The sequence below is a fragment of the Oncorhynchus nerka genome, linkage group LG5 (genome assembly GCF_034236695.1).
Source record: "Oncorhynchus nerka isolate Pitt River linkage group LG5, Oner_Uvic_2.0, whole genome shotgun sequence".
Lineage (NCBI taxonomy): Eukaryota > Metazoa > Chordata > Actinopteri > Salmoniformes > Salmonidae > Oncorhynchus > Oncorhynchus nerka.
The window spans coordinates 22,054,814-22,071,845 of record NC_088400.1 but is presented as its reverse complement, the minus strand read 5'-3'; the positions used below and the strand labels follow the sequence as shown (position 1 = coordinate 22,071,845).

General features: G+C 44.5%; 1 protein-coding gene across 1 annotated transcript in view; it reads left to right on the top strand.

Moving 5' to 3' along the window:
- The first annotated feature begins 13,087 nt into the window (after positions 1–13,087).
- The window catches only part of gpc4 (glypican 4), a 73,350-nt gene continuing 69,405 nt past the window's right edge, over positions 13,088–17,032 (top strand). Inside the window, exon 1 of the mRNA XM_029648912.2 lies at positions 13,088–13,822. Within this exon, the coding sequence (XP_029504772.1) occupies positions 13,666–13,822 (157 nt within the window). The 5' untranslated portion in view covers positions 13,088–13,665. The remainder of the gene's footprint in view (positions 13,823–17,032) is intronic.

Sequence of the window (17,032 nt, the reverse complement as noted above, 5' to 3'; positions counted from 1 at the left end):
CACTCTCTCTCTCTGATCTCCTCTAACTCTCTCCTCTCTCTCTCCTTTGTCTCCACCACTCTCTCTCTCTCTGATCTCCTCTAACTCTCTCCTCACTCTCTCCTCTCTCTCTCCTCTGTCTCCACCACTCTCTCTCGCTGATCTCATCTAACTCTCTCCTCTCTCTCCCCTCTGTCTCCACCACTCTCTCTCTCTGATCTCCTCGAACTCTCTCCTCTCTCTCTCCTCTGTATCCACCACTCTCTCTCTCTGATCTCCTCTAACTCTCTCCTCTCGCTCTCCTCTGTCTCCACCACTCTCTCTCTCTGATCTCCTCTAACTCTCTCCTCTCTCTCTCCTCTGTCTCCACCACTCTCTCTCTCTGATCTCCTCTAACTCTCTCCTCTCTCTCTCCTCTGTATCCACCACTCTCTCTGATCTCTTCTCTCATATCTCCTCTCTCTCTCCTCTGTCTCCACCACTCTCTCTCTCTGATCTCCTCTAACTCTCTCCTCTCTCTCTCCTCTGTCTCCACCACTCTCTCTCTCTGATCTCCTCTAACTCTCTCCTCTCTCTCCTCTGTCTCCACCACTCTCTCTCTCTGATCTCCTCTAACTCTCTCCTCTCGCTCTCCTCTGTCTCCACCACTCTCTCTCTGATCTCCTCTCTCCTATCTCCTCTGTCTCCACCACTCTCTCTCTGATCTCCTCTAACTCTCTCCTCTCTCTCCTCTGTCTCAACCACTCTCTCTCTCTGATCTCCTCTAACTCTCTCCTCTGTCTCCACCACTCTCTCTCTGATCTCCTCTCTCCTATCTCTCTCTCTCTCCTCTGTCTCCACCACTCTCTCTCTGATCTCCTCTCTCTCTCCTCTGTCTCCACCACTCTCTCTCTCTGATCTCCTCTAACTATCTCCTCTCTCTCTCCTCTGTCTCAACTACTCTCTCTCTCTCTCTCTCTCTCTGATCTCCTCTCTCCTATCTCCTCTCTCTCTCCTCTGTCTCAACCACTCTCTCTCTCTGATCTCCTCTCTCCTATCTCCTCTGTCTCCACCACTCTCTCTCGCTGATCTCCTCTCTCCGATCTCCTCTAACTCTCTCCTCTCTCTCTCCTCTGTTTCAACCACTCTCTCTCTCTCTTTGATCTCCTCTCTCCTATCTCCTCTCTCTCTCCTCTGTCTCCACCACTCTCTCTCTGATCTCCTCTAACTCTCTCCTCTCTCTCTCCCCTGTTTCAACCACTCTCTCTCTTTGATCTCCTCTCTGTCTCCTCTGTCTCCACCACTCTCTCTCTGATCTCCTCTAACTCTCTCCTCTCTCTCTCCTCTGTTTCAACCACTCTCTCTCTCTTTGATCTCCTCTCTCCTATCTCCTCTCTCTCTCCTCTGTCTCCACCACTCTCTCTCTCTCTCCTCTCTCCGGTCTCCTCTAACTCCCTCCTCTCTCTCTCCACCCCTGTATTTTTCTGTACTCTCGTCACCCATCTCTCACTTTACCTCTAACTCTCTTTCCTTTATCTGTCTCTCCTCTCTCTTCCCTCCTCTATCTCTCTATCTGTCCTCTTTCTCTCACTCTCACTGCATTGTGTCGCCCTGCAGGGAGAAGGTATTGAAAGCAGTTAGTTAGCTCTGACGCCCACTTCCTCCATGGGCAGTAAAAGTATCCCTGGGATGTGTTGCGATTAGAGGACGTTAATTAAGGGGTTGTTGTGAACTCACAGGTCCCACAGGCCAAGGTGACACCCAACTGGGACGAATTTCAAAATGTGCTTTAAACATGCTGTTTGTCAGAGCAGGTGGTGTATTTTCTTTGTCTGTCTGTCTCTCTCTTTCTCTTCCTCTTCCTGTCTCTCTCCCTCATTCTGTCTGTCTCCCCTTCTCCCTCTTGTCTGGATTGTGACCTGATGAAGACAAAATGATGCCTGTTAGATTAAAGGTTAGTCACTTGTCCCACTCTTATCTCCGCTGACGCGCCACCATGGCAACTGTTTCCAGGAAGCATTGTATTGGATCAGATTGATTCGCCTGACTCAAGTGTTTGTCTTCTTTCAACCATTAGTGTTTGCTTCTATTACTGTTTGGAAACACCTTGTAGTGCTTTTTCAGTAGAAACCTTTCCCCAAAATTAAAAGGATAGTTAACCCCACAGGGGGTTAATTGAGGTCTTAGCTGTTGAAGAAAAATAACAAGTGTTTTCTGTCTGCTTGGTTTGCTGATCAGTAAAGCTAGTAACTCATGGGAGTATATACAGATGTAGGATCATCATTTGATCACTCTTTTGTTGTTGAGAATTTTCCTGCACAGCAGGAAATGAAAACTTGTAGTGTATTGAAGGTTTAAAAAGACTTCTAACTGGCTCAAATTAAGATCCTACATCTGTATTATCCTATCCTTGCCTGAAAACTGTACAGAATGTTGTTTTTGTTGTCTGTATCTTTGATGCCATTTAATTGCAACGTTGATAGTTTTGAATGAAGATGAATGAACAACCCTGCCATCAACTGGTCAAGAATACCTCCTGATAGGAGGAGCATTCTCTTTTCTCTTCTGAGCTGTGTTCCAAATGGCACCCTATTCCCTATATAGAGATGTAGGATCTTATTTATCTGATCACTCTATTATTTGATCACTCTATTATTGCTGAAAATGCAAACTTGTAGTGTATGAGTTTTTAAAAGGCTTCTAGAGTTTGTAATTTCCACTTTAAAAGGTCAGACTTGATTTGCCCTAGCAAAAAATATATCCATGTACTAATTAACATTTCCTGTGGCTGCAGGATTATTTTCCTGCTGTATAAAACTGACTCAAATTAAGATCCTACATCTGTATTATCCTATCCTTGCCTGAAAACTGTACAGAATGTTGTTTTTTTGTCTGTATTTTTGATGTCATCTTCAGGAAATATATTTAATTGCAATGTTGATAGTTTTGAATGAAGATGAATGAACAATCCTGCCATCAACTGGTCAACAATACGTCCTGATAGGAGGAGCATTCTCTTTTCTCTTCTGAGCTGTGTCCCAAATGGCACCCTATTCCCTATATACAGATGTAGGATCTTAATTTGATCACTCTATTGCTGCTGAGAATTTTCCTGCACAGAAGGAAATGCAAACTTGTAATTTATATGAGTTTTAAGCAGGCTTCTAAAGTTTGTAATTTCCACTTTGAAATTTCAGTCTTGATGATTTGCCCTAGTGAAAAATACATCAAGCCCTACAAAAATGTCAATTAATTCACATTTCCTGTTGCAAACGGACTTAAATTAAGATCCTACATCTGTAGTGCACTGCTTTGACCGGAGCCCTATTGGCTTGGTCAAAAGTAGTGCACTACATAGGGAATAGGGTGCTATTTGGGATGCGAGCAAGGTGTACATTCCCAGCATTATTTAGCATGGGGAAAGAGCAAGGAGGAATATGTGTAGAGACAATGTACAGTTTTTTTTATCTTTAATTTAATTTTCAAGTTCTCCACAACTTTCCGGAAGTTTGCTATTTTCAAACCTTCCCAATGCTTGGAAGGTATATATTAATTGTATGTACAATAATACAAGGCTGGTTCAAAACCAGGAGTTACAAATATTTGTGTCTACATTATTATTTAAAAACAAAATGGCTATTTGAGGCAAAGTAATAAAAATAAAGTACTAAAAATGACCAGCTACAATAAGACTGAGTTAATGTGTATTGCGTTTTTTATTGATACACAACATGACCAAAATGATGCTGTATGCTATAGTTTCCACTGCTCCAGAGTCCAATGGCAGCGAGCTTTACACCACTCCAGCTGGCGCGTGGCATTGCACATGGTGATCTTAGGCTTGTGTGCCTCTACACGGCCATGGAAACCCATTTCATGAAGCTCCCGACGAACAGTTCACTCACTACCGAGTTCCAAACTCCCCCTCGGCGGTCCCGCTCTGTGAGCTTGTGTGGCCTACCACTTTGCGGCTGAGGCGCTGTTGCTCCTAGACATTTCTACTTCACAATAAAAGCACTTACAGTTGACCAGGCGGCTCTAGCAAGGCAGAAATTTGACGAACTAACTTGTTGGAAAGGTGGCACCCTACTCCATGTTGAAAGTCACTGTCAATGGAGATTGGCTGTGTGGCTGTGTGCTCGATTTTATATACCTGTCAAAAACGGGTGAGGCTGAAATAGCCGAATCCACTCATTTGAAGGGGTGTCCACAGACTTGTCTATATATAGTGTTCCTATGGTACACTCTCAGAAAAAAGGTGCTATATAGAACCTAAAAGGGTTATTCAGCTGTCCCCATAGGAGAACCCTGTGAAGAACCCTTTCTGGTTCCAGGCAGAACCCTTTTGCATCAAGGAGGGTTTTTCATGGAACCCAAAAGTGTTCTACCTGGAACCGAAAAGAGTTCTACCTTGAACCGAAAAGGGTTCTATCTGGAACCAAAAAGGGTTCTGCTTTGAAACCTTTTTTTCTAAGAGTGTAAGATAATGGGTACGTCTCAAATGGCACCCTATTCCTTATATAGTGCATTACTTTTGACCTGAGCACTATGAGCCCTGATCAAAAGTAGTACACTGTTTGGGGAATAGGCTGCCATTTGGAACGCACACAACATGTTTAGACAGAGTCTAATTAAGAACTGAATGTCCAATTAGTGACCAAATAATCTCAGCTGATTGCAGAGCAGTGAGGATCAAGTGACTGTCTGGCCCAGGGGTGGGCAACTCCAGTCCTCGAGGGCCTGACTGGTCGCACACCTTTTCTCCATCCCTAGCAAACACAGCTGATTAATCAAATTGCATTCTAAACTGAAGATCATGATGATTATTGGAGTCCGGTGTGTTGGGGCAAAACTGAGCTGGGGCAAAACTGTGACACCAATCAGGCCCTCGAGGACTAGAATTGCCCACCCCTGTTAAAGGCAAGTTATTATGGATAGGTAGGCCTACTGTCCAGGGACAGGGGTGGATAAGTAAAGGGGTGGTTCTTTAGCACCTATCAATCAATGGATGAGTTACACACCAAATATGATTTTGAAGGCGAGTCAAGACTGACTGATATAGGAAAACAGATTCCACAGCACCTCTTCAGATGATGAGGTCTATGTGCCAAATGGCACCCTATTCTGTATATAGTGCACTATGGGCTCTGGTCAAAGGTGCACTATGTAGGGAATGGGGTTCCATTTGGGATGTCCTCCAGCGATTTTTGTGTTGGTCTGATTGGGATTGGTGATGTCATCGGTCTCCCGCCTTGCTTGAGGAACAATAGCTGGGCAACAGAGAACAAAAGAGGAATCACCCCCCCACACACTTGTGCCATGTCATGAGGATACCTGGACCACCTGTTGAGATGTGCCTTTTGTTAAGTAAATCAGCTGATAAATTAGCTGAAAAGCAGACTGGAGCAGGACTTTTAGCCTGTGCCCCCCTATCAATTCAATTTGCATTTAAGATACTTTATTGGAATGGCAAACATATTTTTACATTGCCCAAGCAAGTGAAATAGATAATAAACAAATGTGAAATAAGCAATAAAACATTTACAGTAAACACTACAAACACAAAAGTTCCAATAATAAAAATCTAATGTCATTAACTTCCCAGGACAAGTTATCCCTTATACCTGACCAGGTGACAAACACTCACTCTGCCATGTCTCACACATCCAATTAGTCAAGGAGATTTATTAAGGTTGTGTTTGTATTTAGTCTCTATTTGAACAAGTGTAAATGCTATTGTCTCTTCTTCAGCCTCTGTTAACAGGGCCATCACCAAAGCTGCACACACGCGAAACACACGCAGCTCACCCAGCTAGGGAGAGGGAGAGAGAAGTCAGGCAACTGACCCAGGGAGGGAGAGAGAAAAGTCAGGCAACTGACCCAGGGAGGGAGAGAGAGAAGTCAGGCAACTGACCCAGGGAGGGAGAGAGAGAAGTCAGGCAACTGACCCAGGGAGGGAGAGAGAAGTCAGGCAACTGACCCAGGGAGGGAGAGAGAGAAGTCAGGCAACTGACCCAGGGAGGGAGAGAGAAGTCAGGCAACTGACACAGGGAGGGAGAGAGAAGTCAGGCAACTGACCCAGGGAGGGAGAGAGAAGTCAGGCAACTGACCCAGGGAGGGAGAGAGAAGTAAGGCAACTGACCCAGGGAGGGAGAGAGAAGTAAGGCAACTGACCCAGGGAGGGAGAAAGAAGTCAGGCAACTGACCCAGGGAGAGAGAGAGAAGTCAGGCAACTGACCCAGGGAGAGAGAGAGAAGTCAGGCAACTGACCCAGGGAGGGAGAGAGAGAAGTCAGGCAACTGACCCAGGGAGGGAGAGAGAAGTCAGGCAACTGACCCAGTGAGGGAGAGAGAGAAGTCAGGCAACTGACCCAGGGAGGGAGAGAGAAGTCAGGCAACTGACCCGGGGAGGGAGAGAGAAGTCAGGCAGCTGACCCAGGGAGGGAGAGAGAAGTCAGGCAACTGATCCAGGGAGGGAGAGAGAAGTCAGGGAACTGACCCAGGGAGGGAGAGGGAGAGCAGCCAGGCAGCTGACCCTGGGAGGGAGAGGGAGAGAGAAGTCAGGCAACTGATCCAGGGAGGGAGAGAGAAGTCAGGCAACTGACCCAGGGAGGGAGAGGGAGAGCAGCCAGGCAGCTGACCCTGGGAGGGAGAGGGAGAGAGAAGTCAGGCAACTGACCCAGGGAGGGAGAGGGAGAGCAACCAGGCAGCTGGCCCAGGGAGGGAGAGAGCAGCCAGACAGCTGACCCAGGGAGGGAGAGAGAGTGAAGCCCCGGAAACTGGCCCAGGGAGGGAGAGAGAGAGAAGCCAGGCAACTGGCCCAGGGAGGGAGAGGGAGAGCAGCCAGACTTCTGACCCAGAGAGGGGGAGGGGGAGCAGCCAGACAGCTGACCCAGCCTGCTGGTCTATTCTCCTAATGTTAATGTGAGGCAAACAGCCCCATTGAAATGCAGAGCCTGGATGTTTTCTTAAGGTAATATTGGGGCAACGTAGAAATGGCCCACATTGTCCGAGTGAAAGGTCAATTTGATGTTAGTCAGCGGGAACAGTGGGAGTAGCTGCCTATAATCAAGAACAGTTAGATTTTCTGCTTTAGTGACTCCATCGTCATGTATGAATGTGCTCATTATTACTTATGCACACAAATGCATGGCCAGAATGTTTTCCATTGTGGTATCAGATGTTGAACTCAAAAGCACCTTCATGTGCTTGAGAGGAAATCAAGCAGTGGATTATAAAAATTGTAATAACGTACTTCAATTAATGCTTTCACATTTATATTGTTCACATGAAATATACTGTACACACAGACAGTCTTCTCCTCTCCTCTCCGATTCAACCAGTCAGCTAGATGTTGAAATTCATCAGATAAAGAGAAGCTAGAAACCTCTATCAATGCTTATCCACATTTAATCACCATGGCACTGGACCATTTTCTTACCTTTTGTTATCCCATTGAGAAGAGCAAACGCCCCATGGTCTCCCATGCACGCGGCCCAGCATGCTCCCGTCCCAAATGGCACCCTAGTCCCTATAAAGTGCATTACTTTTGACCAGAGCGCCCAGGCACTATATACGGGATAGGGCGTCATTTGGGACGCACACCTGCTCTTCGTCAACCCCTGGCATCCCCAGCAGCCGCAGTCAAGCCTGCCCTTCGTCAACCCCTGGCTTCCCCAGCAGCCGCAGTCACGCCGGCTCTTCGTCAACCCCTGGCATCCCCAGCAGCCGCAGTCAAGCCTGCCCTTCGTCAACCCCTGGCTTCCCCAGCAGCCGCAGTCACGCCTGCTCTTCGTCAACCCCTGGCTTCCCCAGCAGCCGCAGTCACGCCGGCTCTTCGTCAACCCCTGGCTTCCCCAGCAGCCGCAGTCACGCCTGCTCTTCGTCAACCCCTGGCTTCCCCAGCAGCCGCAGTCACGCCTGCTCTTCGTCAACCCCTGGCTTCCCCAGCAGCCGCAGTCACGCCTGCTCTTCGTCAACCCTTGGCTTCCCCAGCAGCCGCAGTCACGCCTGCTCTTCATCAACCCCTGGCTTCCCCAGCAGCCGCAGTCACGCCTGCTCTTCGTCAACCCCTGGCTTCCCCAGCAGCCGCAGCCACGCCTGCTCTTCGTCAACCCTTGGCTTCCCCAGCAGCCGCAGTCACGCCTGCTCTTCGTCAACCATTGGCTTCCCAAACAGCCACAGTCACACCTGCTCTTCGTCAACCATTGGCTTCCCAAACAACCGCAGTCACACCTGCTCTTCGTCAACCATTGGCTTCCCCAGCAGCCACAGTCACTTCTGCTCTTCGTCAACCATTGGATTCCCAAACAGCCACAGTTACACCTGCTCTTCGTCAACCCCTGGCTTCCCCAGCAGCCGCAGTATCACGGAATGAATGGAGCAGACTGGAATGTGGACATACAAAAGCAGGAATGTCAGTTTGCTGAGTGCTACCCCCCAAACCCAAATGTGACCATGCACACATGACCCCCCACCACAAATGTTAAAACACAGGGGGGACAATAAGAAGGTTCGATATGAGGCCTATATTGTCAGCGAACAGGGGTATATTGTTGGGGAACAGGGGTATATTGTTGGGGAACAGGTGTACATTGTTGGGGAACAGGGGTATATTATTAGGAAACTGGGATATATTGTTGGAGAACAGGGATATATTGTCGTGGAACAGAGGTATATTGTTGGGGAACAGGGGTATATTGTTAGGGAAAAGGGGTATATTGTTGGGGAACAGGGGTATATTGTTGGGGAACAGGGGTATATTGTTGGGAAACAGGGGTGTAAGGTTAGGGAACAGGGGTATATTGCTGTGGAACAGGGACATATTGTTGTGGAACATGGGTATATTGTTGGGGAACAGGGGTACATTGTTGGGGAACAGGGGTATATTGTTGGGGAACAGGGGTATATTGTTGGGGAACAGGGGTACATTGTTGGGGAACAGGGGTATATTGTTGGGGAACCGTGATACAGTGGGGAGAACAAGTATTTGATACACTGCCGATTTTGCAGATGTTCCTACTTACAAAGCATGTAGAGGTCAAAAATCCAGAAAATCACATTGTATGATTTTTAAGTAATTAATTTGCATTTTATTGCATGACATAACTATTTGATCACCTACCAACCAGTACGAATTCCGGCTCTCACAGACCTGTTAGTTTTTCTTTAAGAAGCCCTCCTGTTCTCCACTCATTACCTGTATTAACTGCACCTGTTTGAACTCGTTACCTGTATAAAAGACACCTGTCCACACACTCAATCAAACAGACTCCAACCTCTCCACAATGGCCAAGACCAGAGAGCTGTGTAATTACATCAGGGATAAAATTGTAGACCTGCACAAGGCTGGGATGGGCTACAGGACAATAGGCAAGCAGCTTGGTGAGAAGGCAACAACTGTTAGAAAATGGAAGAAGTTCAAGATGGCGGTCAATCACCCTCGGTCTGGGGCTCCATGCAAGATCTCACCTCGTGGGCCATCAATGATCATGAGGAAGGTGAGGGAACAGCCCAGAACTACACAGCAGGACGTGGTCAATGACCTGAAGAGAGCTGGGACAACAGTCTCTAAAAAAAACATTAGTAACACACAACGCTGCCATGGATTAAAATCCTGCAGCGCACGCAAGGTCCCCCTGCTCAAGCCAGCGCATGTCCAGGCCCGTCTGAAGTTTGCCAATGACCATCTGGATGATCCAGAGGATGAATGGGAGAAGGTCATGCGGTCTGATGAGACAAAAATAGAGCTTTTTGGTCTAAACTCCACTCGCCGTGTTTGGAGGAAGAAGAAGGATGAGTACAACCCCAAGAACTCCATCCCAACCGTGAAGCATGGAGGTGGAAACATCATTCTTTGGGGATGCTTTTCTGCAAAGGGAACAGGACGACTGCACCGTATTGAGGGGAGGATGGATGGGGTCATGTATCGCGAGATCTAGGCCAACAACCTCCTTCCCCCAGTAAGAGCATTGAAGATGGGTCATGGCTGGGTCTTCCAGCATGACAACGACCCAAAACACACAGCCAGGGCAACTAAGGAGTGGCTCCGTAAGAAGCATCTCAAGGTCCTGGAGTGGCTTAGCCAGTCTCCACACCCGAATCCAATAGAAAATCTTTGGAGGGAGCTGAAAGTCCGTATTGCCCAGCGACAGCCCCGAAACCTGAAGGATCTGGAGAAGGTCTGTATGGAGGAGTGGGGCAAAATCCCTGCTGCAGTGTGTGCAAACCTGGTCAAGAACTACAGGAAATGTATGATCTCTGTAATTACAAACAAAGGGTTCTGTACCAAATATTAAGTTCTGCTTTTCTGATGTATCAAATACTTATGTCATGCAATAAAATACAAATTAATTACTTAAAAATCATACAATGTGAATTTCTGGATTTTTGTTTAAGATTCCATATCTCACAGTTGAAGTGTAACTATGATACAAATTACAGACCTCTACATGCTTTGTAAGTAGGAAAACCTGCAAAATCGGCAGTGTATCAAATACATGTTCTACCCACTGTATATTGTTGGGGAACCGGGACATACTTTTGGGGAACAGGGGTATATTGCTGGTGAACAGGTGTATTTTGTTGGGGAACAGGGATATATTGATGGGGAACAGGGATAAATTGTTTGGGAACTGGGAAACATTGTTGGGGAAAAGGGATATATTGTTAGTTAACAGAGGTATATTGTTGGGGAACAAGGATCTATTTTTGGGGAACAGGGATATATTTTTGGGGAACAAGGGTATATTGTTGGGGAACAGGGGTATTGTTAGGGAACAGGTGTCACGCCCTGGCCATAGAGAGGCTTTTTATTCTCTATTTTGGTTAGGCCAGGGTGTGACTAGGGTGGGCATTCTATGTCCTTTTTTCTATGTTTTGTATTTCTATGTCTTGGCCTGGTATGGTTCTCAATCAGGGACAGCTGTCTATCGTTGTCTCTGATTGAGAACCATACTTATGTACCCTTTTCCCCCACCTGTTTTGTGGGAAGTTAACTTTGTAGTTGTTCAGGGCACATAGCACAAACTTTCCCGGTTTCTTTTTGTTCTTCGTTTTGTCGGCGTCATTTTAAAATAAAGTTAAAATGTATGCGTACCATGCTGCACCTTGGTCCATCCTTCAGCCAGCCGTGACAACAGGGGTATATTGTTGGGGAACAGGGGTATTGTTAGGGAACCAGGGGTGTATTGTGGGGGAACATGGATATATTATTGGGGAACATGGAAATATTGTTGGGGAACAGGGATATATTGTTGGGGAACGGGGAAAATTGTTAGGGAACATGGGTATATTGTTAGGGATCAGGGGTACATTGTTGAGGAACAGGGAAATATTGTTGGGGAACAGGGGTATATTGTTTGGGAACAGGGCTATATTGTTAGCTAACAGGGGTATGTAAGGAGCGTTTCACTCAAAATCTCACGATACATGGCCCCATTCATTCTTTCCTTTACACAGATCAGTCGTCCTGGTCCCTTTGCAGAAAAACAGCCCCAAAGCATGATGTTTCCACCCCCATGCTTCACAGTAGGTATGGTGTTCTTTGGATGCAACTCAGCATTCTTTGTTCTCCAAACAAGACGAGGTAACAGGTAACGAGTGGAGGACAGAGGTGCCTCTTAAAGAAGAAGTTACAGGTCTGTGAGAGCCAGAAATCTTGCTTGTTTGTAGGTGACCAAATACTTATTTTCCACCACAATTTGCAAATAAATTAATTAAAAATCCTACAATGTGATTTTCTGGATTTTTTTTCTAATTTTGTCTGTCACAGTTGAAGTATGAACTATGATGAAAATTACAGGCCTCTCATCTTTTTAATTGGGAAAACTTGCACAATTGGTGGCTGACTAAATACTTTTTTGCCCCACTGTATCTGTTAGGGATACTGGTTAACTATGAGATATCTGTTAGGGATGCTGGTTAACTATGAGATATCTGTTAGGGATTTTGCAGTAAGAGCAGTGGCAGATGCACATGATCATGAATAAAGAGAGGGAAGAACTTTTTTAAAAACAACTGCTATTTCTTTGAACCAAGCCCCTCAATAGGCTTCTCAGCCATCGGCAGAGGGGACACACACACGTACACACACGCATACACACACACACCTTCATCTGGCATGATCTAAGCGTGCTGGCTAATATCTCCTTTAATTATGAAGCGTCTGACAGACAGCAGTGCTGCTGTGGCTGTGATTGAACCTCAGGCCTGGAGAGGAGTGGTGATGGTGTCATAGTAGACTGTCTGTCATCCTGTTAATGAGATGTCTCTTGCCCATGCATCTCCTCCACCTGCCACAGCCCCAGTACGCCACACTACACACCTACGGTTCCCAAATGGCACTCTATTCCTTTTGTAAAGTAGTACTCTGAATACTCCACTACACACCCATTTCAAGATAGGCAGACATACTTAGAAAGCAATCTACCTTCTCCCCGGCAGTGTAGCTTTTACCTGTGTCTTTGTTGCTGTCTGAGGCCTTTGAGGACAGGATTTGAGGACAGGGGATTTGTCATTTGTTTTAATGTCGCACACATGGCACCGTATATATCTGCCATTCTACACTTCTTGGAAGTAATGATGCAGTCAGTGTGTTTACAGTGTAGAAGTGGTCCACAGTGGAATTCAGAGGGTAATTGGGTGAGATTAAATGTGGTCAAGATTTGGTAGAAAGAAAAGTGCAGGTAAGAAAGTGTAGGTTTTTCAGAGGCCACACTTCTTGTTACTACTGCACAATAAAGTTTGACATTCAAGTAGGTCTATATGTCTGCGTTTACACAGGCAGACCAAGTCTGACATTTTCCAACTAAATTGTGTTTTGAGCAATCAAAACAGATATTTGCCAATAACTCCTGGTTTTCTAAACCCAGATCCATGTGCGTTTTGGCTGCTGGAAATCCCAGTGGCAAGAGCTTACTTAACGTCCGGTCCATGCTCCACCCCGGGCGTTTTGTGTTCCCAAGTCTTTGTCCGGAACTCAGTTTGTCTACTTCTCGCGTCCTCTTTCCGCATTAATCGCCTCCTTCTCAAAACGCATTGGAGGAGAAGGTCAGAGGGGCGGGATCTCTGGCTTTCTTCTCCAATGAGGCGAGGAGAGAGGACGCGAGGAGTGTGCAATTGCGATTTTCCCTGGGACTTTGCTAGGCGTCTAACATCTGAGCTGGAGCACGCACATAATACAGTCTAGTGTCCTGTCTGTAAAGCAACTGCAGCGCGCTGAAGACTGCAACAACTTTTGGGTATCTCTACTTTCCATCGTCATTGGCCTTTGTGGGAACTGAAGTCGAGGTGGATGCAACTTAAACACGAACATTATAAAAATAAGTTTGGCTGCTTATTTAGAAAAGTTTGAAACCAATGTTTTGTTGCCTGCTTTGAGTTTCTATCGGAGAGTCTGGAACTCGAAATACATGCTGAAGACAAACTCATACTCTTTCGCTTTAAAAAACAACTTTCCCTTAATTATTTATTTAGTCTTAATTGTTTAAGCTGGCCCAATCACGGCTGTGAATGAAGAATCCAGTTAGTCAACCAACTTGCTAACTTTTAGAACTTTCGTTGCCAGCGAAGTTGAAAGAAATCAGTGTCTTCATGAGGAAATTCAACGTGCTAGTTGAAACTCTGTCCTAGTAATAGCCTACAGCTGAGCGCCTTTCCCGTGTTTTTGCGTTGCGGTTATATTTTAAACTTTTATTTAACCGACTCGATGAAGACGATGTTAGTGTTCTCTACGGTTTACACATTTGCCGTGCTGTTTGTTTCGACGAAGGCTGAGCCCAAGTCGACAAGCTGCAATGAAGTTAGGGCTGCGTACCGTTCCAAAGGCTTCAACTCCAATGATGTTCCCAACAAAGGAATACACGGTAAATGTGCCTTTTAGATCATGTTAATTTGTTATTTCAACGTTTTTTTGTTTAATTTAGGCCAGAACCATATGTTTTCTAAATTTGTTAGTCTGTCATTTAGGTTAGGTGTGTAGCCTACTGTCTGTGTTGTGACAATGATATTCATATAAAGTCATATTTAAAACTACAAGGTTACAGTCAAGTAAACTTGTGACATTATCATGTAACGTTTGTGACACGCATTTGAAAATAATTTGATAGCCAAAGCCTATGTCAAACTTACCTGTCTTTCTACGATCTTCTTGAATGATTCACTTCACCAATAAGTGATCCTAGTATTAATGACAGATTTTATGACTTGATTTTAAAATATTTCAACTGACTCCTATAGGCTAAACTTCCGTAGCTGTTGCCTTATCTGCGTTTTTACTAGGCCTTTATTCTACAGCAAATATAAAACAGCAAATACTTGCCTCGTTCATTTAGAAAAACACATTTTGCTGATTTACAACATCAGGAACTAAAACAATACACACTCTGCAGTCGGGTACAAACAACAGTCCTATCTATGGTTTATTCCCTGGCTTCCCGAAGTAGTGTCTTTGTGGCCCTTATTAGCCAACCTGCCGTGATTTGGAGAAAAACGGGGTCATGTATTTGACATTAGAAGTCAATTTAGAGCATGCCATAGGCAATCTATCGGTGTAATAGTATATTTGATGTTTTTATTTGTTTGTAAGACAGACATATAAGTTAACTACACGTTTGAGAAGGGGGACAAAAACCATAGCCTAAATATTTTTTTACATCGTCCAATGTCGTCTTTATGCGAGTGACTCTACGAAGTGAACACTCAACAGGCTACACTTTAGTTAATAATCAGTATAGTTTCACTTCCTGTTGGAAGTCATGTACATTTTCGGTGAGATTCCAAATGGCCGTACAGGGGAACAGCGGGGGGGCTTCTACGATGTTCCTCCCTGTGCCCCGCATACTTTAAATACCACCTTCCTCTCCTCCTTCCCCGTTTCAGTTTTTGGTCAATTTCATGTTTTGCCACTGTGTCGGAACTTTAAGTACATATTAGATTAATCTAAAATGTTGAATGTAGTTTTGGTCTCTTCTCCTTTTCTATAGAAGTAGCTAATGGATGTCACAGTATCTAGATCTTAACTTAGACATGGTCATTAGCATAGAATTAGGAATTAGACAGGATCTCTATGGTCATCAGCATGTTGGTTCTTTGCGTCACCGAAGAATAGGATTCCCTCTATTCATGTACCTTATAGAAATCCCTGTTTTGTAACTGGAACTAGCCAGCCTATAACCTATTTGTACTATGTCTGCCTTTTCCCTTCACCCCAAGCCTTAGATTAACTGAAGAGTTGTCCTGTTAGCACCTTGATTTGTTAAAGCTGCAATATGTAACTCAACCAAATTCACATAGAAATGTGAGTTATAGATATGTCATTCTGATTGAAAGGTTTAAGAAGCAGTAGATCTATTCTGTGTACTATTTCTACGCTTTCTATGCATATCTTTTGTTTTTGCATCTTTTACTTTGTACACCAACTGAATTTTATTTTTTTGTTGCTTATAGTAAATATTTTAGTGGTTTAGATGGTAGAATGATTATCTACAGTATACTTGCTTTTTTTGTCTCACAAACTGAAATTAGGCTAACTGTTAGAATATTAGCAACCTGCATAATGCATGTTTAACCTCTCTGGGATCGTTCGGGACGCTAGCGTCCCACCTCGCCAACAGCCAGAAAAATTGCAGGGCGCCAAATTCAAAACAGAAATCTCATCATTAAAATTCCTCAACCATACAAGTATTTTACACCATTTTAAAGATACACTTCTCGTTAATCCAACCACAGTGTCGATTTCAAAAAGGCTTTTCGGCAAAAGCAGAACATGTCATTATGTTAGGTCAGCAACTAGTCACAGAAAGCATTCAGCCATTTTCCAACCAAAGAGGTGTCGCAGAAATATAGATAAAATGAATCACTAACCTATGATGCTCTTCATCAGATGACACTCCCAGGACTCAATGTTACACAATACATGTATGTTTTGTTCGATCAAGTTAATATTTATATCCAAAAACCTCAGTTTACATTGGCGCCATGTTCAGAAATGCCTAAAACATCCGGAGAAATTGCAGAGAGCCACATCAAATAACAGAAATACTCATCATAAACTTTGATGAAAGATACATGTTTTACATTAAATTAAAGATGAATCTGTTCTTAATGCAACCGCTGTATCAGATTTCAAAAAAGCTTTACAGCAAAAGCACAATATTCAATCTGAGAACAGGTTCAGCCACAAAAGCAAGCCATACAGTTACCTGCCAAATTGTGGAGTCAACAAAAGTCATAAATAACATTATAAATCTTCACTTACCTTTGCTGATCTTCGTCGGAATGCACTCCAAGGATTCGCACTTCCATAAGAAATAGTTTTTTTTTGTTCGATTACGTCCATATATATGTCCAAATACCGCCGCTTTGTTCGCGTTTAGTTCACTATTCCAAAGGCACAACGGACGTAAATATTCCTATTCATGAAAATCACAAGTGAAATATATTGGAACACAGCTTAGCCTTTTGTTAATCACCCTGTCATCTCAGATTTTCAAAATATGCTTTACAGCCAAAGATAGACAAGCATTTGTGTAAGTTTATCGATAGCCTAGCATAGCATTTTGTCCAGCTAGCTGCAGGTAACTTGGTCACGGAAATCAGAAAAGCAATCCAATTAAATCGTTTACCTTTGAGCTTCGGATGTTTTCACTCTCGAGACTCCCAGCCAATGTTCCTTTTTTCCAATTTTTCCAATTCCAATTTTTGTAAGCGAAATAGCTCCGTTTGTTCTTCACGTTTGGCTGAGAAATCGCCCGGAAATTGCAGTCACGAAAACGCCGAAAAATATTCCACATTAGCTCCATAATATCGACAGAAACATGGCAAATGTTGTTTATAATCAATCCTCAAGGTGTTTTTCAAATATCTATTCGATAATATATCCACCGGGACAATTGGTTTTTCAGTAGGACCGATTGGAATAATGGCTACCTCTGTATTTTACGCGAGAATCACTCTGAGAGCCATCAGGTGACCACTTGCGCAATGTAGCCGCTTACGGATATTCTTCAACATAGATGTGTAAAACTACGTCACAATGCTGTAAACACCTTGGGGAATACGGAGAAAAAGTAATC